The following is a 27,963-nucleotide window of genomic DNA, read 5'->3' as shown; positions in this document are numbered from 1 at the left end:
GTCAAGTAATTGCTTTTATTTGGTCTTTGCTACTTTCCAAACTTGAGTGTCTTAGTAAAAGACAACGTTCTGTATGAAAACAACGCACAAAAACACACAAAGGAAAAAACGGTTGCCGTCTTTTGGCGCTGCTCTGCCGTTGAACGCTGTACCAGTTCTCAGGTCGTGATAGCCGCTTGCCGCCCATCGAATCGTTTTCCAGTACGCAGGAACTTGGGTGTTAGGGTACCGTATTCTGCTCCCACAGCATTTTATTATTTGTCAGTTTATTTCATGTAATTAACTCCATTTTGCTTGGGGACAACCATTTAGCGCTAGGGGCATGTAGGGTTATTTCCCTTTTCTGCATATGAGACCGAAGTTCCAAATGTAGAACTTTTGCCCGAGTCACACAGTTAGTGGCGAGCCAGGCTGCTTTGGCCCCTGGGCCGTGGTCTGTACTCACTGCCGGGCGATCGTGCTCGGCGCGTGTGATGTCACAAAGTCGCCGTGTTAGCAGAGGGACAGTGGGAACAGCGGGCCGCTCCTGGAAACGCGAAAGAGCAGTGTCTGTTTTCTGGTCACAGTCATGTCACGTACCATCCGCCCGCCTACACCCCGCTCGCCCCCGTCCCCGCCCCCCAGCACTCAGAATTCAAAGTTGCAAGTAAAGAAGTTAATGAAAATTGGACTGAAAATTAACATAGAAGACTGGAGACAGTTAGCAAAGTTTTCTGACACGTAAATGTCAGGCTTTTGGTTCACGATGAGGACAGCAGGTGGCGGGGAGCAGATGAGCAGCTTTAGGATGAGATCCTGCCTTTCGTGAGTCTTAGGATTAAGCTTACAATTAAATGTAGTGGGAGTAGGCGTCCTTTTCACTGAGTGTGTTTGTAGTTTACAAGACTTGTTAGAATGTGGAATGTATCCCTGTTTCTAGACGACTCTGTCAATAACTGAAGAAAAAAGGAGTCTTTAAGCTTAATCCCGATAGTTCTAGGTCAGTATAACGTGCCGTTCTTACAGTTTTTATGACTCCCATTCCATGCATGCACATCTGCATGCCCTTCTCAATCGTATTAAAGTATTAGAATTGTGAGATTTGGGGAAATAATTCTAGATTTCCATAGGACTAATCAGAGTGGCGGATAGGTGTCTGCGTTCCGGATCTCTTTCTCAGGTAATTTCCCGGCGGCTGGGGCCTTGCTGTTTTACGCCAGTGGCGCCAGCGGAGCTGCTGATGCAGGGGCCGTCCACGCGCTCAGTCGCGCTGGCTTTCCTGGGCATCCTCTCACCACGTGCCTGTGGCCACGTGGGCGGGCGTGGAGGACCTGGCCCTGTCCCGTGGCTCTGGGCCGGCACAGTGGTCCCCGTGTTCCTGGGGCTCTTCAGGAGCAGAGACAGGAGTTGGCTGTAAACATCGCGTGCCGGTTCTTTCTTTTTCTCTTTTAGATCTTTGTCAGAATAGAGCTAGCGTACAACCCTGTCTCAGTTTCCGGCGTATGTCACAGGCAGCTCACTTCGTGGAGGGTTCTGAGTGCTGTGATCGACGCGTGTTTGATGGTCTTGGAGTTTCACGCTCGATCGGGTTGCCTCGGCTCCGTGCGCAGAGAGGTCCGGTGGAGAACAGGACACGCGTCTCCCAAGTGCGCAGAGACAGCCGGGGGACGAAAGCCTGTTCCCTCTGCCCGCTGGTCGTAACTCAGACTCATGAGGACGGGCACGAGGCAGGGCGAGCTTCGGGGTTACCTTGGGTCAGCAAAGGAACACTGCACGTCCCGCCAGGCACGTCGCTTGGTGTCTGTGGTTCTCCCGATTGTCGCGTGGAGACGCTCGGTTCGGTGACCGCCGCCGTCTCGGCCGGAGCGGGGAGCCTCGTGCCGCCGCGTCGTGGTAACGCTGTCCTCTCTCGCCCCAGAGCTGTTCGTCAGGGAGAACCACGAGCTGCGCATCGCGGGAGGCGCGGTGCGGGACCTGCTGAGCGGCGTCACGCCGCAGGATGTGGATTTCGCCACCACCGCCACCCCCAGCCAGATGAAGAGCATGTTCCAGGCGGCCGGCGTGCGCATGATCAACAACAAGGGCGAGAAGCACGGGACCATCACTGCCCGGGTGAGGGAGCTGCTGGCCGCGGTGGCCGTGCCGCCGGGGGCCCCCGGACACTCACGCATCTCCTCCTGCTTCAGTAAAGCCGATCGTGACAGCCGAGCGGAAGTCTCCTCTGTCCTCTCGACCCCCCCCCTTCCCTCCTCGTCGCCTTCCGCTCATTTGGGTCCTTGCCCGCTGCCCCCGTGTTCCCCAGGAGGCCGGTCCGTGCTGCGGTGTTTGGCCGTGGCCGTTAGTCTCCCAGCGTGAGATGCCGTCTGCTGGCTTCCCTTCCGGCCACGGCCCCACAGCAAGCCGAGGACCCCCTCCCCCCGGCTCCTTGGGGCCTTCGCGCCTCGGGTCGGGCTGTGGGAACACTCGGGGTGTCCTAGGGCTGTGTCCTTCACAGCCGGACAGGGGGGGCCTGGGACGACCGCGTTTCCTGTTTCCTGCGGTTAGTCGCGTTTTCCAAGCACATTGCTTTCTGCGCGCCAATGTGTCCTGCGCTGCCGCACCGTCTGCCCCTGTCCGCAGACCGAGCGCTTCTGGGTCAGGCCCCTGGTGGGAGCCCTCCGCGGCGCCTTCCCGGTGACACGGCCGGCCCCGTGGGCCGTGCGCGCGCCCGGGGTAGCCTGGCCTGTCCGCAGCCGTTTCCTTTCGCCCTGTGCGGCTCTGAGATCTGCCGGCCACGGCGCCAGGCGGGGAACCACGCGTCTGCCTTCGGGCCCGAGCCCTGGAGTTCCGTGGCTAGGGCCAGCTCGTTTCTAGAACAGCGCGTGTGCGGAGGGGTGCAGGGCAGGCTCCTCGTGATGGCCCGAGCGGCCGGCTCCTGCGCGGAGGTGGCAGACTCCCGCATGCACGGCGTGCAGCGCCCTCTGCCGTCCGCCCCGCGTGCCTGCACGTGCCCGTCGGCGCCCGGGCCTTCCTCCCTCCCCCTTCGTGTGTGGTCTGTGCGTACAGGTCCCCCTTGTTTTCCACGGCTCCGCCCCCACGCCACTCTGTCACGAAGCTGTGCGACCCCTAACCCGCAGCGCTTTATGCTGGTGGCATCGTCAGTGGGGACCGGCGAAGGGGCCGTGGGGGCCGCCAGCTGTGTGTCTCCCTCTCTCTGCCCGTGGCGCAGCGGTGCGCATCCTGTCAGTGGGCAGGCGGCTCTTTGCAAACTGAAGCCATCAAAAAGTATTTCAAAGGGAAGCCTGATTCGAAACGGAAGAACCCGAATATGCCATTTTAAGGGCTCCTCCTTTCCGCCACACCGCTGGAAGGCTCTTCTCTTCTGATTAGGAGGAGTTTATTATTTTTTTACAATATTCTTTGGGTCCGTCTTTGAACACCGTGGGTGTGTGTGCAGTTTGACTTTCAAAAGAAAGCAGTTGTGCCGAGCCGTCAGGGCTCACGTGCTATTTTCGATCCATCCAGTAATACTAAAACCTAACTTGTACAAAACACGTGTTTAATTACAGCTTCACGAGGAGAATTTTGAAATCACGACGCTGCGGATCGACGTGCTGACGGACGGAAGGCACGCCGAGGTGGAATTCACCACCGACTGGCAGAAGGACGCGGAGCGCAGAGACCTCACCATAAATTCTATGTTTCTCGGTGAGACGTGGGGAGGAGATGAGGTTTGCATCGGGCCGAAGCGCCTTCTTTTTGGGCGACACTCGGAGCGTGCAACCCGAGCGTCCGCGTGGGTTTCCCCCGAGAGCCAGGGCGGCGGCACAGGGCGGCCCTGGAGCGGGGAGCCTGGTTCAGGTGGGGGCGCATCGCTCGCCAGCTGTGCCGCGGGGGCCTGGATGTTAGGCGCATCCGGGGTCGTCGCAAGGGCTGCGGGAGGCGGTGAGCTGAGCCTCCCACCAGGGCCGGCCCTGGACACGCAGGCAGCGTCAGCTCACGGATCACGTGCGAACGTGGTGACGTTTCGGGTGAGGAGAGGGCGCGCACACACACATGCACACGCACAGAGACACACGTGTACACACATGCATATGCACGCACACATACCGCACATGCACATGCGCATGCACACACCCGTGTCACGCCTCTTCCTCCGTGCCGTCTTCATGGTGCGCACCACCTCTGCTTGGCGTCCCGCGGGCGCTGGTTGCTGAGCCCGCGCAGGCCCGGCCTCTGTCCCGTGTGGCGTTTAGGAGCCGCCGTCTTGGTTGGGTCAGGCGGGCGGGCAGGAGGAAGCCCGTTTATCATCCCAGCCCAGTTGTTCTGTTAATGGATGCCGTGAGACTCCTGACGGGAGCAGATGCGAGTTAGGTGAGTGCTTCGGTACGTGATTGAAGCGTTGTTTTTTGTACTCTACGTTTTAGAAAAGTCCCTTACGTTTAAGGTGCTGCATTAGAGAGAGGTGAAGCATCCAGTACCCTGACAGGCTGGGGTGACAGTGACAGCGTAAGGGTGACGTCAGGATCGGCTTGGTGGGTTGGAGAAGGGGGCTGTGGGCCAGGGCAGGATCTCTCGCTAGTGACATCAATGACAGGTCGCATTTGTAGAGGCAGAGCGGTGGTCACTCCATGTACACCATCACTTAACTCTCGGGTGACCTTCATGAAGTGGGTAGAACCCATCTCACAGGTGAGGAAGCCGACTCGGAGATGCTAAGCAGCGCATTTCAGGTCCCAGACGGCCGTGGTCTGAGCGGGTGACTCACGACCCGTGAGAGCCCCAGCCAGGCTCCAGGCTCTGTCCCCTCATGGCCTCGCATGCAGCATGGACATACGGCCTGCGGACAGATGCAGCTTCTCATCACGAACTTAACCAGGAGGCAGAAACTAACGTACTTTTGCAAGATGCCGTTTCATAAACATCAGAGCCGGCGTGATGGGCACCAGAGGTTTCAAACGCTTGCTGACCCTCGCCACGTGCCGAGCTCTGTCTGAGCACGTCACATGCGTGTGATCGGCCCACAGCCCTGGGAGGCAGCGCTGCTGTTTCTCCCACGGTGACTCGGTGACTCGCTCCAAGGCGCACAGCTCGGAAACTGTGGAATTCGGATCCAGCTTGAGCAGCCTGGCCCAGGGGCTCATTCTACCCTCCACCTTGGTCTCAGCTGCTCATCTTCCTCATTTCCATTCATCATATTTTAAAAGAGTGGTAGTCAGACAGACAGCGTGCCCCAATGGGACACTCACTGATCTTACTTGCGGTCATTTGTTTTATTTTGGTCCAGGCTTTTTTCAAGCTTTACTGGATGAGACATTTCTGGTCTTGCCGTTCATGCTTGTTTCTCAAGTCCTTATGTTTGCTTTTGTCAAATCCTATGTTTTTTTTCTCTCCAAATTTTGATCTTTCCTGCAGAAAACCTTAATACCCCTACATGCACCAGGGAGAGTTCAGAGTCTCTTCACTAAGAAATAGATGTCTCTTATTTATTTACGTTACTTTGTAATTACATTTTAGTCCTATTTACTTTTTTTTTTCCTTTTCATTTTTTATTTGTTTGATGCTGGGGTCTTTTAAATTTTCTGTACATGTCAAAGTACCATATAAACCGAAACACCCCGGGGAGTGTGGCGCCTGAGCTGCCCAGTGTCGTTGCGTTCGGGGTCATCAGAGAGCGTCCACGTCCCGACGGGACTGAAACGGCAGGCGCTTGTCCCTCAGCGAGGCAGGGCTTCCCTCTCTGATGCCGCATGTGTTGGAGGGTCGCCGCCTCCCCATGGGGGAGGCCGAGCGGTGCCTCTGCTCTGTTTCTCTTTCCTTCTTGGTCCCGAGGGCGGCCGTCTGTCTCAGTTTGCTCGGGACTGAGAGATTTCCGGAGACATGCCAGTTTCAGTTCTGAAATCAGGAAAGTCCTAGGATAACTGGGACGAATTTGGTCACTCTGGTAATTCCCGAGGTTTTAGGAGACTTACATTAAAATCGCCTTATCCATTTTTTCTTTTCGCTTAGCATATGAGAGAACATTGCTGTGGAAATGGTTTTGTCTGCAGCTGGTTGTGAATGGCCGTGAGGTGCACACGGTTCGGAATCCACACAGTGAGCGTCCGCTCGCTTGGCGCCTCGTCCCAGCGTGTTTCCTGTCGAGTCTGTTCTTGAGTACGTTACCGCTTTTAGTTGCCGTTGGAGATGCAGCCTCTTGCTCTGTCATGTTTGCCATTGATAGTGGATACAGATGAATACTATTTACTTCTGTATTTCAGCTTTATAACTCTTAACTTGGCTTAATTTTTACTGCTTGTGAGTTTTTAGCTGATTTTCTTGTGTTAGCTAATTCTTGTTCTTCCAGTCTGATTCTTTTTTTACTTTTTTGTTGCGGTATGTTTGATATACACCGTTATTAGTATCAGGTATACAACATACTGTGATATTTCCATATATGGTGGAATGATCGCAATAAGTCGAATTGACATTTGTTACCACAGTTACAAAATTATTGTTTCTTGTGATGAGAACTTTTAAGGTCTGCTCTTAGTAACTTTCAAGTGTGCAGTGCAGCATCATCAACTACAGCCACCATGCTGTACGCTGCGTCTCATACCTTACGCATCTTGTAGCCGGAAGTTCGCACCCTTCGACCCCTTCTTCCGTCACGCCCACCCCCGCCCCCGCCAGCCACCTGTCTGTCCTCTGGGTCCGGGAGCTCAGTGTTGTCGTCGTCGCTATTCAGGCTCCGCGTGTGCGGGAGGCCACACGGTCCCGTCTCCGCCTGACCCCTTCACTTGGCGCGGTGCCGTCGGCGCTCATCCATCTCACGGGCGGCAGGGTCTCGCCCGTCCCTGGCTGCGTACTGCTCCACGGTGTGTGTGCACATCATGTGCCAGTTTATTTGCTAATAGTCGTTTTTCTTTCCTCTTTTCTCATGAATAGGTTTTGATGGTACTTTGTTTGACTACTTTAATGGTTATGAAGATTTAAAAAATAAGAAAGTGAGATTTGTTGGGCAAGCTAAACAGAGGATACAAGAAGATTATCTTCGAATTTTAAGATATTTCAGGTAAGAATTTTATAAAATTAATGATATAGTTTTTACTGTTATTACTAGAGCACAATTCTGATCATGCGAAACGCACAGCAGGTCCGTGTGCAAAACGGTCCCATCCCAGGCGTCTTGCTCCAGCTACAGTGCCCCACCCCCCCCACCCCGCCCCACCCCCGCCCCGGCCACACACACAGTTTCACTTCACAGGGTTCGGTTACCCAGGGGCAGTCGCCGTCTGAAAATAGTAACCGGAAGTTTCAGAAATAATTCATACATTTTAAATCGCACGCGGTGTGAGTACGGGGGCGCCGTCCTCTGCGTCCTGCCCGGGACACGACTCATCGCTTTGCCCAGTGTCTACACCCTGTGTATGCGCCCACCTGGTACTTACTGGGTGGCCGTCTAGCTCACCAGATCTGGTGATCAGAGAGAGACCACGCTCACACGGCTAAGTCTCGTCCATCCTTACAGCTATTCTAGCGTTACTTCTTGTTGTTAATCGCTCACTCTCGAGTATCAGCAGCGTCTCTGCAGAGGCCAGAACACGGCTGAGACTCGGCCGTGGCCACGCGGGCATCGCGTTGCGCTGCTGCTGAGCTGAACGGGGCCGGCGAGGCTTCCGGCCCTGGGAGCCCAGGGGGCGCACCCGTGTCATGGCTGGGTTCATCGTGCCGGACACGCTCCCCGGGCGGCAGCAGCGCGTGCGGCAGGCCGCAGGCTGGCATTCCTGCCTCCTGCCGGCGCCTTTGCGGGAGCGCTGGCTGCTCCAGCTGGGGCAGGCCCCGGCGTGGGCCGGTCACATGGCCGCTCTGCGCCTCTGTCGTGGCTGGGAAGCGAAAGACAGGCGGGGGGGGGGGGGAGCGTGGTTCTCTCCAGCTCTAAGAAGGTCACTTATCCTTCAGTGGGTCTCGAGTTCTCTCACCTGGGGAAGGAGAGAAGCAACCAATTCCATGTCGCTTCTGATGGAGCGGGTGCATTAGTCCCAGGAGAACAAAGGGCGGGCTCTTCTGGGTGACTTGCCAGTCAGAGGTGGTCCACTGTGAGGATTTTGTTTTGTAGGTTTTATGGGAGGATCGTAGACAAGCCTGGGGACCACGACGCTGAGACTTTGGAAGCAATTGCAGAAAATGCGAAAGGCTTGGCCGGAATATCGGGCGAGAGGATTTGGGTAGAACTGAAAAAAATGCTTGTTGGCAACCACGTCAGTCATTTGATTCACCTCATCTATGACCTTGATGTGGCTCCTTACATAGGTAAGGCCGACCGAGAAAGTGTTCACGTTCTGGGCAGTGAAACGGGTGGTTTAAAACGTCATAGGGAAAAAGGTTTGACTAACTTATTTGAAAAATTCTAAAAGAGGAAATGGAATACTTAAAAATAAGATTAGCTTTGAGTACAGGATGGGACGGTCTTATCATGAGGTTGGGGACATCGCAAAGACCACAGAGGGTAGTGGCTCAAAGTGGCCCTTGAGCCAGACCGGAGTTCGAATGAGGCTTCGCCTCTTACCCGCGCACCGATTTGGGTTCGTTCCTTACCTGGTAGTTTCCGAATCTAAAACTGGGCTGTGAACAGAGCAGCACCCGTCCGGCGAAGGGCTGCGAGCCAGTGCGCCCAGGGCACGGCGCTCCGAAGAGCGGCGTTCAGGTCGCTGCGCGGACGTCGCGCAGTCGGCGTTCGGAGAGGACGGCGGCGACGTGCCATTTGCTCCCTTGCGGAAACGCGGCTCTGTTTAAATGAAGACTGGTCATGGGGGGCCTGGGCGATCTGTGGTCACACGGTGTGGGCAGGCAGTTTGCCGTCGGATTGTGTCCCTCGTGGCTCTGATGCCACTGTTACCGCCACCTCTGTCCCTATGGAAACAGGGCCCTCCTCGGCGCTGGGGGCGAGATGGGCGGGGACAGTGTTCCAGCGGCCCCTGCGGTCAGGCCTCACCCTGGGCCCGCGGTGAGCCCTAGTGACGGGCGTTTCTGGGACCCAAGGCCAGTGTAGGGTGTGTTTCTCATTAAACGGAGCCACCGCGAAAAGGGGTGAAAACGTTTTTGTCCCTGCAGGCTTACCGGCTAACGCAAGTTTAGAAGAATTTGACAAAGTCAGTAGAAATGTCGAAGGGTTCTCACCCAAGCCGATGACTCTCTTGGCCTCATTATTCAGAGTACAGGACGATGTCACAAAGTTGGACTTGAGGCTGAAGATTTCAAAAGAAGAGAAAAACCTGGGTTTGTTTATAGTTAAAAACAGGAAAGATTTGATTAAAGCAACGGACAGTGCAGAACCATTGAAACCTTATCAAGACTTCATCATAGACGTAAGTATACCCCAGGCTTGTCAGAAGATGATTCGTCTTCGCTAAGAGTAGGGCCCGTTTCTCGATACTGGGACACGCTATGTTCTGGGGTCGTCATTTATTTTAAACAGAAATTTTGCATCGAGCATTTATTTATGTTTTGGGATGGGGTCACTAAACGTTTGGTTTTGGCACTTAGTGCAGGGAACCCGAGGCTACGACGCGCGTGTGTGAGCTGCTGAAGTACCAGGGCGAGCACGGGCTCCTCAGGGACATGCGGCGGTGGTCCGTGCCCCCGTTCCCTGTGAGCGGCCACGACATCAGGAGGGCGGGCGTTTCCTCCGGCAAGGAGATCGGGGCCCTCCTGCAGCAGCTGCGGGAGCAGTGGAAGAAAAGCGGCTACCAGATGGGGAAGGACGAGCTTCTGAGTCACGTGAGGAAGACCTGAGGCCCCGGGCCGGTCCCCGCGGGGCCGGGCGGGCGTTCCGGTAAGAGCCTGTGTGCGTCTCTGCCCCGAGCGACATTTAAGGGGCTGGACCGTGTGGCGGAATGACAGCCAGCGTAGAGGACCTCTTCAGGAAAATAAAGGTCTAATTTTGTGAAATACAATCGTTTCTGGCGCTAATCTGATGTCTGCCTTCTCTTATGATTTAAATTGCCGGGCCTCATTCTTTTGGGCCGTTAGGTGAGACGAGCAGAGTTGCCTTCATCTTTTTCTTTTTCTTTTTTTTTTTTTAGGGCATTAGTAACATTGATCTCAAAAAGTGGTATCGCAAAGCTTTGAGAATATTTCTTGGTGGTGTTTGCAGTTGAAATAACTGGGCTAGTCTATACAATTGCCTGTGACAAGTGTCAGTTCAGCTGAATTCCTAAATAAACCTGACATTTGCATAAGATGCTCTGTATAAAATGGGGACCGGACGTGTCCCAGGTGGCTGGCACTCACACCCCCGAGACTTGTCCTCTTAGGAAGGTGACAGCGGACGCCGCCCTCACCGGGCCAGCGGAGCCTGGGAGAGGCCAGCCCGCGCATCAGCGTTCCTGTCCCGAGCGCTCTTTGGAACTGGAAGGTGTGCTCACCTGCAGTGCCTACCAGGCGCCTTTCTCTAGGAGGCCGTGGCCTCTGCGTTCGCCCTTTAGGGAGCTGTGGCCTCGCACTTTCAGGGGGCGCCGTGGGCGGACGGCACGCGGTGCTCGCCGCTGTGTCCTGATGCCGTGGAACTGCTCTTCCTCTCCGTGTAGCCGGTCATGGAATCTGTGCTCTGTGGGCCCAGCTGAGAGGACTTGTGAGAAACAGCGTGACGGGGAGCCTCAGAGCGGCTGCACACAGGTCAGTGATGAGACTTCACGGACGCGTTACTGAAATGCCTAAGTATTGCTGGATGTATATTTGGACCCGACAGCATCGAATTCCCACTATTCTATACAGGAAGTATGCAGATTGCGGTATTTCGGAGGTCTGGTTTCGTCATGGATAAAATGCTAAAATAGCATGACATGCATGTTTTCTCGTATTAGAAAGTTTTATTTGCAAGAGTCAGGAAACAGTGCAGCATTCTGAGATCACACCCTGCGGGGCAAACGTAGAAGCCAGTCCCCTCCCTGCAGCCACGCCAGACTTGAGGGTAGAGACTGCCGTGCCCCCGCCCCTGAGCCCGAGCCCGTGACCACGCGCCCACCCGCAGCCACCTCGGCGCCTCGCGTGGCAGGGAAGCCATCGCTCGGCGTTCTGAGTGAGGCGGCGGCACGGGCCGAGTGCGACAGGTCGATAGGCATCACGGCACTCAGTCGATGCTTTCCGTCGAGGCAGCCAAAACCCCTGCATGTCTGGAAAGACAAAACACTGATAAACTGAAAGGAAACAGAAGAAATTTAACAGCCTGTTTTAGCCTCGTGTTTTTCCCGATCAGTTGAACTCTCCCCGCTGGATTCCGTAAAGCTGTGAGGAATGGCAAAACGGAAGCTAGTCACACGGGTGGAACCACATCCACGAATCTGAACGTGTCGGCAGAGAGGTAGGCGGCACATCAGTCTGTCTGGAACCGTATCTCAGAAATTACTTCCTATGCCTAACTATCTGCCTGTGAGTAGCTATTTTACATTATTTAAACAAAGAACATGTTCCATGTGGTTTTGCTCTTTAAGTTTACCTACACGTTCTCTTCAATTTACACGAAGAGCAGAGCCTAAGAACGGTCACTCCCAGCCCGTGCGAGGGGACACGTTTTAGCATCTGTGCCCCACGGCAGTTTCGGCTCAGATTAAACTGGAGCAGAATCACCAGTGTTACAGTTCACACGCACACCGAGCAGACACACAAAGCTGTTTTTGTTTCTTAAACTAACAAACAAACACGGAAGACAATGAAAACTTTATTCCGGGGCTCACATTGCATATTTTAACTCTTTTAATATTTTCAAAATTTACAAACCGGTATCTCTGGGGAACTAAGGTGAAAGGAGCAAAGCCCTTTTACAGTAATGTACACCGCCTCGCCTCTCTCGGAAGGAGCGCTCGTGCCTGGCGCCCCGGCTGGCGGGGCTTCTGCCGCTTGGCACTCTGGCGCGGACGTGCGCCCCGGAAGTCGCAGCCAGTGGGAATTCCGAACACTTGAAACAGTCCCCTGTCCTTCAGAGGCGTCCTGACGGCCCGATCCCTGGGTGGTGGCACCAAGCTGCACTCCATCGTCCCGACCGCCACGGTCATGGCTGCTTTCCGTCCTCTTCCGCAGTGCGTTTCCGCTTCGACCTTCAAAGTCCGTTTGGCTAAGAAGCTGCAGCCTTCCACGGAATGTTGCTTTTTACGTGGGTGTGCATCAGAAGCAGTAATTTCCAAAGCAGATCTGATTTTAGAATACCAACTTGCTACATAATTTTACCCCCAACCATATGTGTTTACAGGCAGAGTACTACTTTGTCTGGGCTTATCTCGTCTTCAGTGTCTGGGATCGTGGGCAACAGAGCAGATCGCGTCAAACCCCAAAACTTCTGAGGTGACATATCTTTTTTGGTGGCTGTAAATTTCCATCCAATATGGCTTGCACAGATCTTGCACTGGGCAATAGTCCAGGCAAACCTACAAAACGAAGGACAAGTGTCAGCTAAGGAATCACATTCCTGATCCTCAAGCTCATAACGTAACCTGTTAGAAGACAGACCTACAGCCAAATCCTACGGCTCAAGAACAAATACTCTGGGCTGCACGGCTCCTTGAAACACAGTCCATAAAAAGGTTTTTTAATCTGTGTTTCCCACTTAACTACGCGAGGATGTGGAAGCTGGATAATGAGGGGCAGCGCGGTGGAGAGGGCCGTGACGCCCCGGGCCACCAGGGAGACGGACAAGCAGCTCCGAGAGCGGATGCAGCCCGCGCCTCAGCACAGAAGGCCGAGTTCTTTGCAAAGACAGCAACGCCGGGAAAAGCAGACGGTGCTGGGAAAAAAGAGCCAGCGCGAGATGAGCGACTCCCTGAAGGGCCGCGGAGGCCGGACTCGCGACGTTGTCCGCTCACAGGGTGGCCGGGGGCTGGCGCGTGCACAGCACGTGCCCCGTCACGGGGAAGCCTCAGTCCTCACGGGTAGTCATTGTGAAGACACACACATCTGCTAGGCTCTGCTCCTAGGCTGTCTAAGTGTTTTCTCCAACGCCAAGGACAAAGGAAGGGGCTTACTGACACGGACTCCTTGACACAGTGGCGGGGGGCCAAGGCCACGTGCCGACTCCCACCTGCTCTCCGTTGTTCGGTGGTGAAGTCGGGGTAGAGACGGCAGCCCGCGGAGAGCTGCGCGCCCCTGGGCGAGCTAACACCGGGGCTGGGGGCGGGTACGCGTGGCCGTCACGCAGCACTGAAGACTGCCCTGGCCCTCCCAAGCACGAAGGGTTTGATCCGTCAGTCTAATCAGAAACGTAAGCCGTGGCGCTCTCCTTAAGGAACAGAAACTAAACCACGCGCCAGTTTCGGTGCCCTCCCTTTCTCCCTAGGTCAGTGCCACACGGTGTTGACATCAGGGCGGCCTGGAAAGCGTGCTGAATGGGAGTGGACAATCCAGCCACCGTGTGCCAGGCCTGGAGCGGCGAGCGGACTCACTAATCCCTGCTATCTGCCGCTTTTCCAAAACAACGGGGGGACTGACCCAGGATTTGGAACACGAGACAGGCAAGGGCTCTGGACGAGCCTGGCTGGGACACAGCGCAAGGCAGGCGGAGGTGGACGGCGCCGTCACGGGTCACAGCGCGCGCCCCACGCGGCCTCCCCGGGACACGACCCCGCGATTCCCGGTGAGCGGCCGGGAAACGCAGTGCGTGCGCCGTAACTGGACACTCACTCTGAGGGCGACCGCAGGCGCCCCCTTCTCTCCCCCTAACTTTACATTCAACAAGACGGTGCCGAAACAGCCGTCTCCAGCCGTTTGTGAGACGACGGCCACGTGAATGGCGTTAGGCATTTCGCTGTCTGGTTCTGATGATGATTCTAACTGCTCTGTCTGCTCAGGAATCTGTGTGTTTCTGCAAGACCAGGGAAAACCAAAAACACCGAAGTCCCCAGCAGCACATACCCAGGAAACCAGCTGTGCTCTGTGGAGGGCCGGCCTATCAGGTTCAGGTTGGAGGCCTTGTACACGGTCAGCGTCTCGTGCACGTAGCCGTGGGGGTTCACGTAAGCCGCCATCGGCCCGCATAAGGACAGACTACAACAGAATCAGCACAGAGAATAAGTCAAAATGGGGAAAAAGCCTCATTCTAGCAGATGTGTAAAAAGCTGACCAAGAAATGCGTAACGGAGCTACTGTTTTTAACCCTTTGGTCAGTTTTAGATGCCGTCGACCTCGGCAGGTCGGCGAGGGGCTGTGGGTCCAGATGGCTCCCAAGCTGGCCGACAGGAGGGCGCCCCGGGAGGCAGGGCCAGCAGAAGGCCCGGCCGCCCTCCCCTGCACCAGCAGCTCCCTTCCTTCCGCGGGCTGTGACCGTGAACTCGCCGTGAAGACCCGTGAGTGCCGCCACGGGCCACACCGGGCCATGTGTACGGGCTCGTCCTGCTCCGCCTGGGCCCCCTGTGGCGAGACCCACGTCCGCCTGACACGCGACGTGGAGGCGGGCCTGGCAGGCCCCGGTCCCCGGGCAGGTGTCCTGGGGGTTTCCGCCAAGTGGGGGCCAGGGCCGTCCCGTTTTTCCCCCATCACTGTCAGCGTCCCAGCGGGAGGACGTCTCACCTGACCACGAACTAAGTCCCCACCTTGTAACTATGGCAGGACGGAAACATGGCCTCGACTACGCATCCGCGAGGGCCGCCAAGAAAACGTACCCAGGATTTTACAACAGACGTAGCGGAGCCCTCACCTGAATATCTCGTTCTTGGTGGTGATTTCTGTTTCTTGACACTGTTTACAGCAGAGAGACGTGCACTAGAAGAGGGAAGGGGTTAGAGGGGCGCCACGGTCACGTGAGGCGCCGAGCCGCCCGCGGCCGCCTTTACCTCCCGCACACTCGAAACCGGAGCCTTAACGGCAGAGCAAGAACACACGAGCGAGGCCCGACGCGCGCTCACGCGCACGGCGCGTGACCCTCTGGGACAGGGCAGGCGGCGGACGCGCAGCCATCCCACGGGGCGTCCGCGATCGCGGCGTCCCAGGGACGATGCCGAGCAGAGCAAGGGGCTCGGAGCTGAACAGCGCAGAGCGCTTCGAGCTTGTCTGTGGCCCCCCCCCCGCGACGTGCGCCCCGTCCTTGTCCTCTCCTGCTTTTCCAGCGGCAGGGCTACGTGACGGACCTGGGGTGGCCCCGGGGGTGCCCCGCCGTCCCCACAGCGCAGCCTCGCTCTAGGCCGCCACAAACCCGCCCCCTCCTCACCTTATTCATGATGTCCAGCTCACAGCGCAGCCGCTGGATGGCGCTGCCAATTTTAAGGAGCTGAATTCTCAACACGTCATCAATAGGAAGACAGGCAGCTACTCGGTAAGAAAAATCTGCAAGACACGGGGTTTTCAAGTTGGAAACCGACGAAGCAGGTAACTGTCCTGGGAGTCGACAGTGCCCCGCTGCAGCCCTTCTCTACACGGTCCCCAGGACGCGGGTCCCGCGGTGACGGACGCTGCTGAGTACACCAGCTATCACGCGTAAGCTTAGGAGGCTCTAAGTGCAAGTCCTTTTCCTATACTTGCTTTTGTAAACGTCGTCTTTTAAATTAAACCAAAGCTTCACACAAGTTACTTATTTACTAAGAGACTAGAAACATAGCTAAATGGCACCTAAATAAAGGATACAGAGATCATATGCAAATAAGGTAAGTTTTGGGACGGAGTCACCTTCAGGCACCTTAACGAACAGAAAGGAGTCTGTATTTGCCTAAAACTGGAATGTTCGCAGCACTTAAGTTGGTTACGATTAACTAAAAAATACTCACTTAGAAAAAAAATGCTCAAAGCAAAGGAGATGTGTGCTTTTCAGAACTAATAAAGATATCAGTTTTTAAAAAAACTAAAATTCTTGGTTTCATTAAACAGAAAACAGTTTGTTTCTGTGCGACGTCACGGGCCACAGGAAGGAAACTGACTTCATACCTATTGGATTTGCAGGAAGAGAATCATCTTTCAGATTTTCATCCCATTCACGCAGCTGCTTCTTGATTCTATTCATTAAAGTTTCCTAGTTTAAAATAAAAGTACCCATAGTAAGGTTGAGACCTCTTACAGTTCAGCGTCAGCTTTTCAACATCGGCAGCAAAGTCAGTCGCCATGCACCGTAAAATCTGTTACTTTTATGCCTTGCGGGCGCCCGCCTGGTTCTCAGCCACCTGGAGTGGCCTCTCCGCCCCCTTCCAGGAGCCTGGTCCACGGCGTGGTGGCCCCTGTAGCTGCCCTCGCCCTGCCAGCTGCACGGCTCCCTTGTCACCTGCTCACTTGAGAATGTACTCAGACCCGCACCCCGCACGCGCAGTGGCTGGAAGCTGGGCGGGGGGGGGGGGCGGTCAGGGGGAGCCGTGGCCCCCATCAGTGCAGTGCTGGCGGGAGCGCTCGGAACCCTCTCGAGTCTGCCCGGGGGCCGGCGACTCACGAAGCGAGATGAGTGACGTGCGCCGCGTGTGGCACCCGGCAGCGCCCCGCCTGATGCCGAGTGCGGCAGCTAGCAGCACCCGCTTTACAGACACTGAAGCGGCGGGCCCTGAACCACAGCAGGCGCTGGGGAGCCTGCAGGTCGTCCCCGTGTGGAACCCGGGCTCTCTGCGCTGCCACTCCAGCAGGCCGTTGCCCGGGGAGCTCTGCATGGGGGGCCACGCCGCGTGTTAAAACGGGCAGACACGCTCGTGGCCACGGCAGTGCAGGGCCCCGCCCAGGGGTCGGGGGACAGCACGTTAACAGACTTGTTCGGAAAAAAACCAAAACACTGTTGAAGCGTTCTGGAATTTACCAAGTGTCACTGACACTTGACCCAACAAAAGTTCAAAAGCTTCACAAGCCCTAAAATATCTCAACATCTCATCCTGAAGTTAAAAGGCTTAGAAACTGGGAAAACAAAATTCTGTACGTTAAAGGCAAAGTCCACGCACAGCCAGATTCCTGCCTGTTCTCCTCAAATGCCATGAATGGCGTTGGTCTTGAGTGGGGAGCAGCACCGAGCATTCTGTTCTGACGGCCCGTAACCCCGCCCACGTGCCCAAGAAACAACAAGTTCAAGGCGAGCTACTTACAGCGTCATATAAGGAATACAGCCAGCGAGGCCATGAAGTCAAATTTGCACAATGAAACTTTCTCTGAAAACAGAAAAAAAAGCCACTTAGTAAAGTGATCCCACACAATAGAGAGTCTTATGGTGGGAAGAGCCACATCTGAGAAATGCTTCTGGTCCAGAAAAAGACTTTTAATTTCAAGAAGATGAAAACTTTTATAGATAATCCCATCAAAGAGAGTTATTAAGTTTGACAATCATGTTTTCATATCCTTCAAATGTGTATTGCACATTTCAAAAATGTTCAAATATTAAAATTTCAGTACTGAGGACAACCTAGCAAAAACAGGGTGAACTTGCAGCGTGACTACATGTACTTTCACTGACCACATTACCTGTTTTTCTACTAATAAGTACTTGTCCAGCATCTACAATGACAATCTCAAAGTATAACCCAGACTGTCTTTGTGTAAAAGCTTTAAATGGCTCTTAACTGAAACGCTATGCAGGCAAATAAGTGAGCCAGTTCCAAAAATAAAATGATCATATCCTTGACACCTCACGATCTGGTCCCCATTTCATAAAGCTCAGGCACAGGGGGAAACCATTACGTAGCTCTTCCTGTCGTATATTAAGGATCAGAATGGAAGCATGCCCACACCTACGTGAAAACGAATTATATTTAAAATTCATGGAGAATTCCAATATTTGGTGGAAAGACTCTATTTATGGTGTCCTCAAAATACATTCAATACCATACCAATGAGAATAGAATTTAGAAGCATACTTCAAAGTTCATCTGGAAAAATAAAAGTGTAAAAACAAGAAAATTGGAAAGAAATGTTATACATGACACAAAAACATCACACATTTGCAGCAGTTCTGTTAATAGCGACAAACGGAACCGCCCCACGCTTTGGTGTTGAGAAGTGGCTGACTCCCCGTGAAGCGGGACCCCGGGGACGGGGTTCCCTCTGAAAGCAGCAGCGAGGCCCTGGAAACGGGCCCGTCCCCCGGGGACACCGGCCACATTCTTCCATTCCGTTAAGCCTCCTAACTGTGGCTTCAGCTCTGCCTCCCGACAATGCAGAATGTTCAAAGAAATGCGGCTCCACTTAAATGGTTTTTTGAAGTGCAATGGAAGTAACTGGAAGAACTGGAGGGCCTGACGTGCCCAGTGAGTTGTACCAGCGGGTGGGGGGGGTGCGGGGGGGCTGCTGCATGAGGGCCTGTCGCGGTCAGCAGCACAAACGAGGCCATCCGCCCCAGTTCCTCAGAGGCCACCGGTCTGCTCACTTCCTTCCCCAGACTCCGGCCTGCTCACCAGGCCTGGCACGGAGCACCAGCCTCCGCCCGCTCCGGGGGCGCGCGGGCTGGTGACGCAGGTGCCGCGCCGTGAGGCCGTCCCTGACCGCACGGCCCGACGTCTAGACGCTGCCTGTTTTCAGTATAACAACAGACACTGCTGTGACTCTGCTGCTGTTTCTGGAACGAGGCATGGCCGACTGTCAAGCTCACTAGGAAAAGCGAACGAGCAGTAAGAGTCCAACGGCCTTGAACAGAGCCGTGAGGGGTCACCGGCCACACGCTGGCTGACAGACGCGGCCGTCAGCAGCGGGAACAGCCTCGGGCCGACACGGCGAGAACGGGGCCCCGTCTGGGAGAGGAACGTCAGCGTCGAACCAGGAGGAACCACGTGGGTCCACGCCTGAAGGTTCCGATTTCACGGAGAAGCAACGCCATCAAAAGTAAAATCATTTAAAAAATTTTTTCTAAAAAAATGAAGATTCCTTTGAACTTAGAAGTTCATTTCTAGGTTCTAGAATACAGAAGTATTAAAAGAAATTCAACTATATTAAAAAAAAAAAAAATGCTTCCATGTGATGACATGCCAAAAACAAAGTCAGAGATGGCAAACAGAGGAAACGCCCGGAGCCCGTTCACCAGGGACGACGAGGAAGGACAGGGACAGGCCCTTCCGGCCACTGGAGGAGCGCCAGTCCCTCAGGGACCTCGCGTCACCCCTCGGTCACAGAGCGGTGCAGCCTCCAGCACGACACTGAACTTCACTCGTCAGATGTCAGATCGTCTGCAAAGCCCGGTGACACCCGCAGCCAGAGCGCGAGCAAGAACGGCCCCCTCGGGCGGGGGCTCTGGGCATCTGTCAGGGTCACTACCGCGGCGGTCTGTCTTCCAGCCCCCCCGCTTCTCAGACTGCAGCTGACGCTACCTGTGTGCAGGTGCCACCCCAGGGGACCAGCTCTGAACCGCAGGGTGCCACGTGACCAAACATGGCAGCTTCCCAAAGACTGACACCCGCTCCAAAGCCTGAGGCAGAAGGACCGCCCCCACCGGCCGCGGAGGGGCGCGGTCCATGGCAGCCCGTGTCCTCCCACGTGAGGAAGCGGACGGGCCCACCTGCTCCCCTGGGAGGCCGCCCTGCCCAACCCGGGGCTAAGCCGGAGCCACCCCGGGGACCGTGGAGGGCTACACGGGCACGCTTCCCCACCCGCTCGATCCGCCCGCCACACTCAGCTCTGGCCGCCAGGCGGGGCGTGCAGGTGGGCAGAGGGGCCCTGTCACGGGAGAGCCAGCGGGGAGGGCAGCGTGGGTGTCGGCTTCGAAGGCGGGACCACAGAACGAGGCAGACCCACCAGCCTCGCTCCATGATCACCGGGGACTTCGCCACGGACACCCCAGTCAGAGCAAGGCCCCCGGGAGCGGGGGCGGACGTCACCCAGGACGCTTTGTTCTCAGTGCACACGCTGAGAGAAACGTGGGGTTCAAGGTCAACGGACCGCATCCCAGGAGCACTCCACTGCGGGGCCCTTGAACCCCATCGGCGCCTTTTCTGCTGCAAAGGCGGTGCCGCCGACTAGCTTGAGTGAGCTCTGGGTCACCCGAGCCTCCTGCAACTCTGACCACGCTGACCCCTTCAGACACGAGCCCCAGGGAGGCACGGCTTCCGGCTGCAGGCTGTACAGGTCACGTGACCTGACCACAGAGAGGACTGGACGGAGCCCCACACCCGGCGCCAGTGTCAGCCACAATCCAGCTACGGGGGCGGTGGGGCCAGCGCCACCCTGCCACCCTCCCGCCTGCCCTACACTGACGGGCTCTGCGTGGTCCCCCCAAAGTAGGACGGTCTGTAGATCTGGGGTCCAGAACAGATCGGCTGCCAACCCCTCGTGGCCTGGTGACTGAGATGCACGTTTCAGAGCCCGACAAACTCTGCTGGGAGTTTAAGCCGGAGAAGCCTCTGGCCAGTGTGAAAGGCACAGGGGACGGAGCATCGTACCCCCCAAAAGCTCTTGTGCACACGTCCTCGGCCCCTCCCGTCCAGGCCCTGGTGTCGTCCGTGGGCGAGTGTTCCAGAACACGGGAACACAGGCGTGAGACGAGGGTGAGGTCAGAGGGGCTGCGCCCATGAGCGCCACCGGCCTGGCCTCCCCACGCCACCTGCCCTCGCCTCGCAGGGCCCTGGGGACCCAGCCGCCGTGGCCTGGCCAGTGGACGTGAGCAGGCTGGGCTGAGCTGCTCCGGGCAGGTCCGTGATCAGACGGCCAGGTCCGGCCAGTGGGACTGAAGAGCAGCAGAGGCACGGCCACCCTGCGCTCAGGAGTCCGCAAAGCGATCATTTCGATTTTCACGCTTCACCACGTTTGACGCCTGTGGCGGTGCGGAGGAACCGTCATAAAAATCCAGACGCTTCCCCCTCCCGCAAAAGTGTCCGGCGACTGAAACACACGGCACGGCGGGCAGCGTCTCGCTGAAGTCCGTCACCCAGCGCCCAACACGACTCGGCACTGACCCACGATGATGTCCCAAACCCCCCCCCGGAATGAGTTCACGTACTGATTCGGTTACGCTTACAAACCTCCCACTGTCCTGTTAAAATCAACAAGGGTGGCAGGACACTCGGGGTCTGGCTCAGGTGCGGGGAAGGCTACACGGCTACACGACGGCCGCCCATGAACTTCAGCCCGTCAGACCCGTTAGCGTGTTAGTTCCGGGGCTGCTGAATCTTCAGGCAGCTGCCTTGTAACTTTCTCACTAGGCCCTTCTCGGACACGCCAGTCGAAACACACCGTGCATGTCACCGGCTGTCAGCTGGAACACGGAATACCAGGTCCCAGGATCAGGACGCGGGAGCCCCGGGTCCTGCCTGGCGCTGGGTGAGCGCGGCCTCAGACCTTCAGACTGAGGGGTCCCTGTGATTCACGCCTGCAGCGCGGCCTCCCCCAGCCCTGCCACGCGGGCGGAAGGGCGTTCCCCCACGTTAGACAAATCTGTCGGCCAACTTATTCCATGTTTAAAAACCAGCAGCCTCTTCCTTTAGGCAGAGATCACAGGGGTCAACATTTCACGCATCTCGCGAGCGAGCAGAGACAGGCTTCTCTGCCTTTTTCCCACGAGCGCGACCAGAACAAAGGGATGTGTGATGACCGTGCCCGACGAGGCGCCCGCCCCGGCGGCCGTGCTGCCAGAGCCCCGGGGAGGCGGGGTGCTCAGGTGCTGCCCCAAACCCGCCTGTAAGGTCACGTGTTTGTGACTCGGGGACCAAACGCCTGATGCGATTCGAGGAGATTGAGGAACACACGCTGTCCGTGAATCCACGGCCGGCAGGCGTGACGGCGGGGACACCCGGCACCGTGCACCTCCCGCTTCCGGGAGCCGCTCACTCACAAACAGAAGCTGCCCCTGTGGCCAACACGGGCCTGCGGGCGTCGGAGGGGGGGGGTCCCCGCGAGCCGTCTGTGCCCCTAACAACAGAGCCCCCCCCACCCCCGCGAAGCGTCAGCGTCTCACCTTCTGGTACTTCTGCCACCACCGGTGTGAGCACTGGTCCTCCCGGGAGGCGGGCTGGGACGGGCAGAGCTGGCGCCGGCTCAGCGACTCCAGCTGCACGGCGGCCATGGTGGGCGGCAGCACGCACTCGGGCAGGATCTGCACCTTGGCCTGCTGGATCCTGCAACGGAGCCGGGCGGGCGTTCGCGTTCGCCAGAAACTGACGAACCGCTAAGTTTCTAAACACGGGGCTAATTTTACACACTAAGATCTTCAACGTTTTCTTTTTGAAACATGTTCATCAAGTGCTGATGTTAAGATCCAAGAAATTTTAAAAAATACCGTATTTCATAAGTTGTACCAAAGTTTAAACCAAAGATAACCTAAAGGGCGGGTTTTCAATCTCAGTGTGGAATGGAATGGGAGGTTTTTACATTTCAGATAATTACACAGTCTATAAACGAAACAAAGTTAAAAAAAAAAGTCAGCGTGCAACCACATCCACCCCACGTCCTGACATTTCTCAATTAGTCTCTTGGACTCTCGCGGCTCCTCGCCCCTCCCGTCCCCCACCTGACGCTTACCCCTCCCGTTCTCGTAAACCACCCGACCGCAGGTGTAGGAAGCGAATGGACGCTTTTCTTTTCTTGTTTTTTTAAGAGACTAAAGTAAGGTGAACTGGATTTTGAAACATGAGTTTAGTATTCCTTAAACTCATGACAAACCTCTGACTATGGGAGCCGAGCCAAAACCACCACTAAAATAGCACGCTGAGAATTTCTGTGTTTTATAAGGTACGGAGCCCACAGTGTCTACTGATCACTTATGTTACGTCACGCGTTTATGGCTGCTAAAAATTCACACCGGACGTGGGCACCGAACGCGCAAGGTCTCGGCAGCTCAGGGGCGGCCGCGGTACCCAGCGTGGCGGACACTACGGTGGTTCTGGTCAGGCACCCACAGGCCTCTGGCCTCCCCACACTTTCTCTCTCTGAAAGGAGGTCTTCAACCCCAAAGAAGCCACACCCCAGGGACACTGAATCAGGGTCAACGTCCCCATTCTCGAACCTGGGGGAACATCAGAATCGCCCAGAAACCACGAAAAAAGATGCTGCGGCCTCGTCCCAGGCTAATCGCTCCCCAAGGGCGGGAGGCGAGGCTGACCTCGGGCTTCTTTAGTTTTAAAAACCCGCCAGGTGCCTGGGATGCTGGGCAAACCTGGAAACCACTCGGCTGAACCTCCAAAGTGGGAGGATGACTGGGGAAAAGTCCCAAGGCTGCGAGGCCAGCAGAAGAAAAGAAACCGAGACCCAGGTCACGCGAGACGCTCACACGGCTGTGAGGTGACGGCGTTCCTCACCCGTCCGACTGCGTCCTGAGCTCCAGGACCTTGAACCTCTGCCTGCCCACCGCCTTCACTTTCACGATCTCGTTGCCGAAGTCCTGCTCCTCCCGGTAGGCGTAGATCTCCGCTGTAGTCCCGAACTGGGCTTCCCTCTCCTGGACGTTGCTTTAAAAGGAAACGTTCCGAACATTTAATTTTCACATATGCCAAGTTGACAAAAGCAACACACGTGGGAAAACAATTTACAGGCACCAACCTTTACTGCAAAGTTATTACACCCCGTTTATTTTAGTATCAGACGGGGGATTTACATCCCTAAGGAGCCGTCATGAAGCATGATGTGCACTTTTAGGAAAGGAATAGATTCTAGTCACTGAAAGTGACCTAAGGCTGCCCGGGTGGGGGGTGGGGTGGGGGGAGGTGTCTGCAGAAGCAAACACCCTCCCTTCGGCAGAAGCCGGGGCCCTGCCCTGGGGGGACACTTCCTGTTCCTGTCTCGCCTCCGCATGGGGACTCGGCGGCCACCTGCCTGCCCCCCAGCGCTTGTCTGCCCTACTCTGCAATGGACAGCTCGGCAATGCTGACAGGGACAGCAGCCTGCCCCATCGGGGCGACGCCTTACTTTAAAGTGCGAAAGCCCTCCTCTTCAAATACGGTTCTTGACAAGTCTCTGGAAGTTTTGTTAAACATCAACGATTAAACGTGGCCCCGCACAGGAAAGGCCAAGTGCGCGGGAGGCAGACGGACGGCTGGTCGGGGTGGCGGCGACGGTGGTGGCGGTGACGGAAGCCCCCTCCCCACCCCCCCGCCCCCCTCACGGCCAAGTTCGCCGCGCCGCCCGGGCCGCACCTGTAGGCGAGGACGGCGAACGTCCGGTCCCTCTGGATCAGGCCGCGCACCATGCTGACCTCCTGCGGGCTGAAGAGCCGCAGCGGCAGCGTCTGCCCGGGGATCAGCACCACCGCCACCTGCGGCAGCACGGGGATCAGCTGGCAGCTGTCGTCGTCGTGCAGGGTCCTGCCGTGGAACTCCTCCATGTCGGCGCCCAGGTACTGCGGGAGAGACGGGCCGTCAGCGCCTGCGCGCGGTGGGCCAGGGGCGGGGCCTGCGCACGCCCCACCCGCACCCCGAGCGTGCTGCGAAGAATCGCTCACGTACAGGTTCAGCAGTGTTTTTTAGGTCAAAATATTTTCGTTTGACTAAGGAAGCGCTGCAAGGCCACACGCCACACGGGACGAGGATGCTCGTGTGACGCCCGGTCACTAACACGGAGCGAGAGAGACGGCGGCAGCGCCGCTGCCGCACCGGGGCGGGTTTGCACTCGGCACCCGGCCCGAGTCCTCGTCCGGGTTCTGGCGGGAGGCGACATCGGCCCCTCGGGCTCGGGAACCCTGCCTGCGGTGCCCGGTGGCTCCCCGCAGGGCCGGCCCGCGTCACTCACCGTGTGAGACGTGGGCAGGCTGGTGTCGAAGTTGATGACGTTGGGTTTTTTGGCTTCCTTGCTATCCTGGTCTTCAACCTCCATCTCGATCTCATCTTCCTCCTCACTCTCTGCTGTAAGGCGGGGCGTCGTAAGGGGGGCCGGGCGTGGCGATGTCCCCGGCCCCGCGGGCTCTCCCCGCCGCCCGGGTCTCCACGGCACGTGCACGGGCCCCGGGCCCGCCGCGCCGCGCTCGCCTCTGCCCCCCTCACCCGGTCAACGGAAGATTCAGAGGAGCTGCAGGCGCAGGACGGGGCGTCCCTGGGGCCCACGTGGCATGGCACGTGTGCTCGACCTCGGCTCCCCGCTGGGCACCCCACTCCACGCTTTATCTGGATATGTCCCTTCCATGCCCCGGCGTCCCACCCGGGTCACCGTGTGACACCGAGCTGACTCCGCGGCCTCGTCCCCAGTGGGCCTCGCAGCCCTGAGAACCGGTCAGGTGTCCTGCTCCCTCCCCCACTCGGGGTTCGCTGGTTTTCTCGGGGTCTGACCGTGGCCCTACGTCTAGGGGAGGGCGACCAGAGGCGGAGGGCCACTGCACACTTCGCCGTGACCGTCACTGCTGCAGCCGGTGGCGCCCAGGCAGCGGCCGCGTCTGTCAGGCTGCGCCAGCCATCCCCCCACCCCCCACCCCCCACCCGGCACCCTCCGGAAGGGGCCCGCGAGGCACAGCCTCCTGGGGGGCTGAGGGGGAGGAACCGCACCACCTCCCCAAGGGCAGCGACAGGTGGACTCGAAACTCTCCCCGGTGCGAGGGGCCGCCCCTCCCTGTAGCTCGTTCTGACACCTCGGACAGCTCCTGCCGCCCCTTTAACCCCACTTTCCTCATCCGAAAAGTGACAGCATGAGTGATGCTAAGGTCCTTTCAAACACAACTTTAAGACATTCCTACAGAGGACAGAAAGGAAGGGAGGGAGGGAGGGAGGGAGGGAGGAAAGAGAGGTTCATGAATGAAAAGTGAGAGAGCAGTACTGCCTGGCAGAAAGAGTTTCGTAGCGGTGACGTCACTTCCCTGGCTGTCAGGACACCATTTAAAAATGAAATGCTGGTAATTATTGTCTTACAAATCTCGCTTTGGAATCATACTTTAAGAGAAACGTCTTGGAAAGCTGCCTCCAGCTTTTTAAGTCATGGAGCTAAGCTGACCAACTCTAAACACCTGACGCCACCGACCACGACACGGGGGTTCGAAAGGCGCACTGCGTAGGCACCGCCCCGCCGCGCGGCGGCTGCCCCCCTGCCCCCGCCTCCCCCCACCCCGAGGGGGACGCCTCCCGGGCCAGCAGTTCTCGCATGGCACTTTCGCCTCTCGGGACACCTGGAAATGTCTGGAGGTGTTTCTGGCTGTCACGAGGAGGGGGGTCCTGCGGGCACATGGCAGGTAGAGGCCGGGGTGCTCGGCCCGCCCCAGCGTGGTCCCCCACAGCAAAGGCGCCTCCGGCCCAGACGTCCAAGCGCCGAGGCTGCGAATGCCTGGCCTGGAGAAGCCGCACGCTTCCCGAGTCTTACTTTTGACCTGTTATTTCATGTATTTTTAAATGCCCCAAATAATCCTCTAACGACATAAAATCTCATCACGAACGCGTCGTCTCCCTTGTGCATATCGTGGTGTGAACCCAACTACCTCCGGCCTGGTCCCTGATGGGGAAATGCAAACGTCTTTCCACATGGCAACGGCCTTGGCCTTTCTATTAATTCTCATGAAGTCCTAGACCCAAGCTTTTCAAAGAGAACAACACAGTTATTTCAACTTATTCAGTGCTCAGCAATCTAATACTTCATTTAAATACATTTTCCCCCCTAAGAACACAGACATTTTCCCCAAGAGATAAAGCCTGACGCGATGAGAACAATCTAATTCCTGGAGTTTGCAGTCCGCAGCCTGGCTGGGCCTGGCGGGTGGGAGCTGCTTTGCCTCCCAGGCCGACCCCCAGACCGCCCCAGGGGGACCCAGCCCTTCAGGGTGCACTCCGCCCGCCCGACCCGCCGCCCAGCCCCTCAGCCACGTCCTTCTCCACAGCTGCCTTCGTGGCGAGTCCGGCTGAAACGCGCTTCCCCACGCGGCTGTCTCTGTCCGGCTGTCTGTCGTTTCCTTTGGCGGCAACGCTCTGCACCTTAAGTGTGCTGTTTCCGCAGCACTCCGGAGGATAGCTCGAAACAACGCATCCCGCACCGGCGTACGGACAACCCGATGTTCCCTTACAAACGACACTCGTATGTGGTTCCTAAGAGCATCATCATCGCCGCCGCCACCTCTCTGGGCCCTGACTGTTTTGGACAAACCCACACTTGACTGTTCGGGACTCGGGGAGTGAAGTCCCACACTCCTGTCACACAGGAGCACGACGTGGACGACAACAGCAGCTCTCCAGCTCTGGACTTGGCGGGGACAGAGTGGGACGGATGTCGCGGGAATAAACAGCTCAGGTCGCAGCCGGGAGACAACCTACCTTCGCGCCCATTCAGGATTCAGCCAGCCGGGCTGTGACCTGGCTCATCTGCACACACTGGGGCCCCTGCGCGGCGCACACACAAGGTCCCCTCCACCTCCAATCCGCGCCACTGGGGGACAGTGACCCCCACACGCCCAGCTTTCCTTAGGCGACCGCCTGAAGCCCGCGGTCATTCTTGGCAGCCCAGAGAAAAGCTCCCCAACCCCAGCGGCAAGAGACGCGGGCTCCTCACCCTACCCCTTGCACAACCCTACCCCGGGGACCGGCGTCCAGACGTCCCCACCCCACCGCACCGCACCCCACGGCGCTCCCCCGGGGTCCGCGAGGGCCCCCTCTCCGGTCCGCGGCCCCGCGTCCTGTGACGCTCCCGGGCGGCGGCCTGTGCGTCGGGCCCGTCACCTGCGCGGCGGGCGGCCGCGGCTCCGCACTGTCCCTCGGGCTGCGGGCCGGCTCCGCAGCGGCGCCCGCCGGGGTGGGGGCAGCAGGGGCCCGCGGCGCGGGGTGCGGGGTGCGCGCCCGCTGTCACGCTCCCGGGGCGACGAGGCGCGGGGACCGCAACCGCTGCTGGGCGGCCGGCGCCCCGCGCGCGGCGGCGGCGCAGACGGGGTCCCTGCCCGGGGGCACCCCTCCCCGCGCCCCGCGTCCCGCGCCCGGGCGCCCCGGTGGCGAGACGCGCGCGGCGGCTGGGGTGCGGCTGGGCCTGACGGGCGGCCCCGCGGCCTCGGCGCCCCGCGCGCCCCGGCGCCTCCCCCGCTGCCCGCCCCGGGCGCCCCGCGCCGCGCGCCCCCCGCGCGCCCCCCGCCCGGCGCCGCGGCGGTTACCCGGCAGCAGCGGCAGGTGGTTGCCCATGTCGTGCGCGGGGTCCTGCGGGTCCCCCTCGCCGGCCATGTCTGTTTACCCGCGGAGGATGCCGGGCCGGGGCGGGGCTGTGGCCACCGCCGCCCGGGCC

General features: G+C 57.7%; 2 protein-coding genes across 6 annotated transcripts in view; one reads left to right on the top strand and one right to left on the bottom strand.

Moving 5' to 3' along the window:
• The window catches only part of TRNT1 (tRNA nucleotidyl transferase 1), an 18,825-nt gene extending 3,069 nt beyond the window's left edge, over nucleotides 1–15,756 (top strand). For 2 of the 4 annotated variants that reach the window (XM_016138219.2, XM_036219177.1), the window contains exons 3-8: nucleotides 1,898–2,091; nucleotides 3,528–3,666; nucleotides 6,886–7,012; nucleotides 8,057–8,250; nucleotides 9,052–9,305; nucleotides 9,484–9,893. In XM_016138219.2, the coding sequence (XP_015993705.2) occupies nucleotides 1,898–2,091; nucleotides 3,528–3,666; nucleotides 6,886–7,012; nucleotides 8,057–8,250; nucleotides 9,052–9,305; nucleotides 9,484–9,732 (1,157 nt within the window). In that variant the 3' untranslated portion in view covers nucleotides 9,733–9,893. Of the gene's footprint in view, nucleotides 1–1,897; nucleotides 2,092–3,527; nucleotides 3,667–6,885; nucleotides 7,013–8,056; nucleotides 8,251–9,051; nucleotides 9,306–9,483; nucleotides 9,894–10,526 lie in introns of those variants that run through there. The other 2 variants (XR_004950440.1, XM_036219178.1) reach the window with 2 other exon arrangements.
• CRBN (cereblon) lies at nucleotides 11,669–27,963 on the bottom strand. Of its 2 annotated transcripts, none has more exons than XM_036219175.1 (11): nucleotides 27,836–27,963; nucleotides 24,520–24,632; nucleotides 23,928–24,130; nucleotides 23,094–23,243; nucleotides 21,755–21,914; nucleotides 16,968–17,030; nucleotides 15,841–15,925; nucleotides 15,131–15,246; nucleotides 14,621–14,685; nucleotides 13,840–13,971; nucleotides 11,669–12,359 (listed from the first exon to the last, which is right to left on the bottom strand). In XM_036219175.1, the coding sequence occupies exons 1-11, from the start codon at nucleotides 27,900–27,902 to the stop codon at nucleotides 12,179–12,181; spliced, it is 1,335 nt and encodes a 444-aa protein (XP_036075068.1). In that variant the 5' UTR covers nucleotides 27,903–27,963; the 3' UTR covers nucleotides 11,669–12,178. The 2 variants fall into 2 exon arrangements, with proteins under 2 accessions (XP_036075068.1, XP_036075069.1); XM_036219176.1 differs by having other exon boundaries at nucleotides 24,520–24,629; nucleotides 27,836–27,950.

Source organism: Rousettus aegyptiacus, unplaced genomic scaffold (genome assembly GCF_014176215.1).
Source record: "Rousettus aegyptiacus isolate mRouAeg1 unplaced genomic scaffold, mRouAeg1.p scaffold_m13_p_4, whole genome shotgun sequence".
NCBI lineage: Eukaryota > Metazoa > Chordata > Mammalia > Chiroptera > Pteropodidae > Rousettus > Rousettus aegyptiacus.
This window is presented reverse-complemented; position numbering and strand designations above follow the sequence as displayed.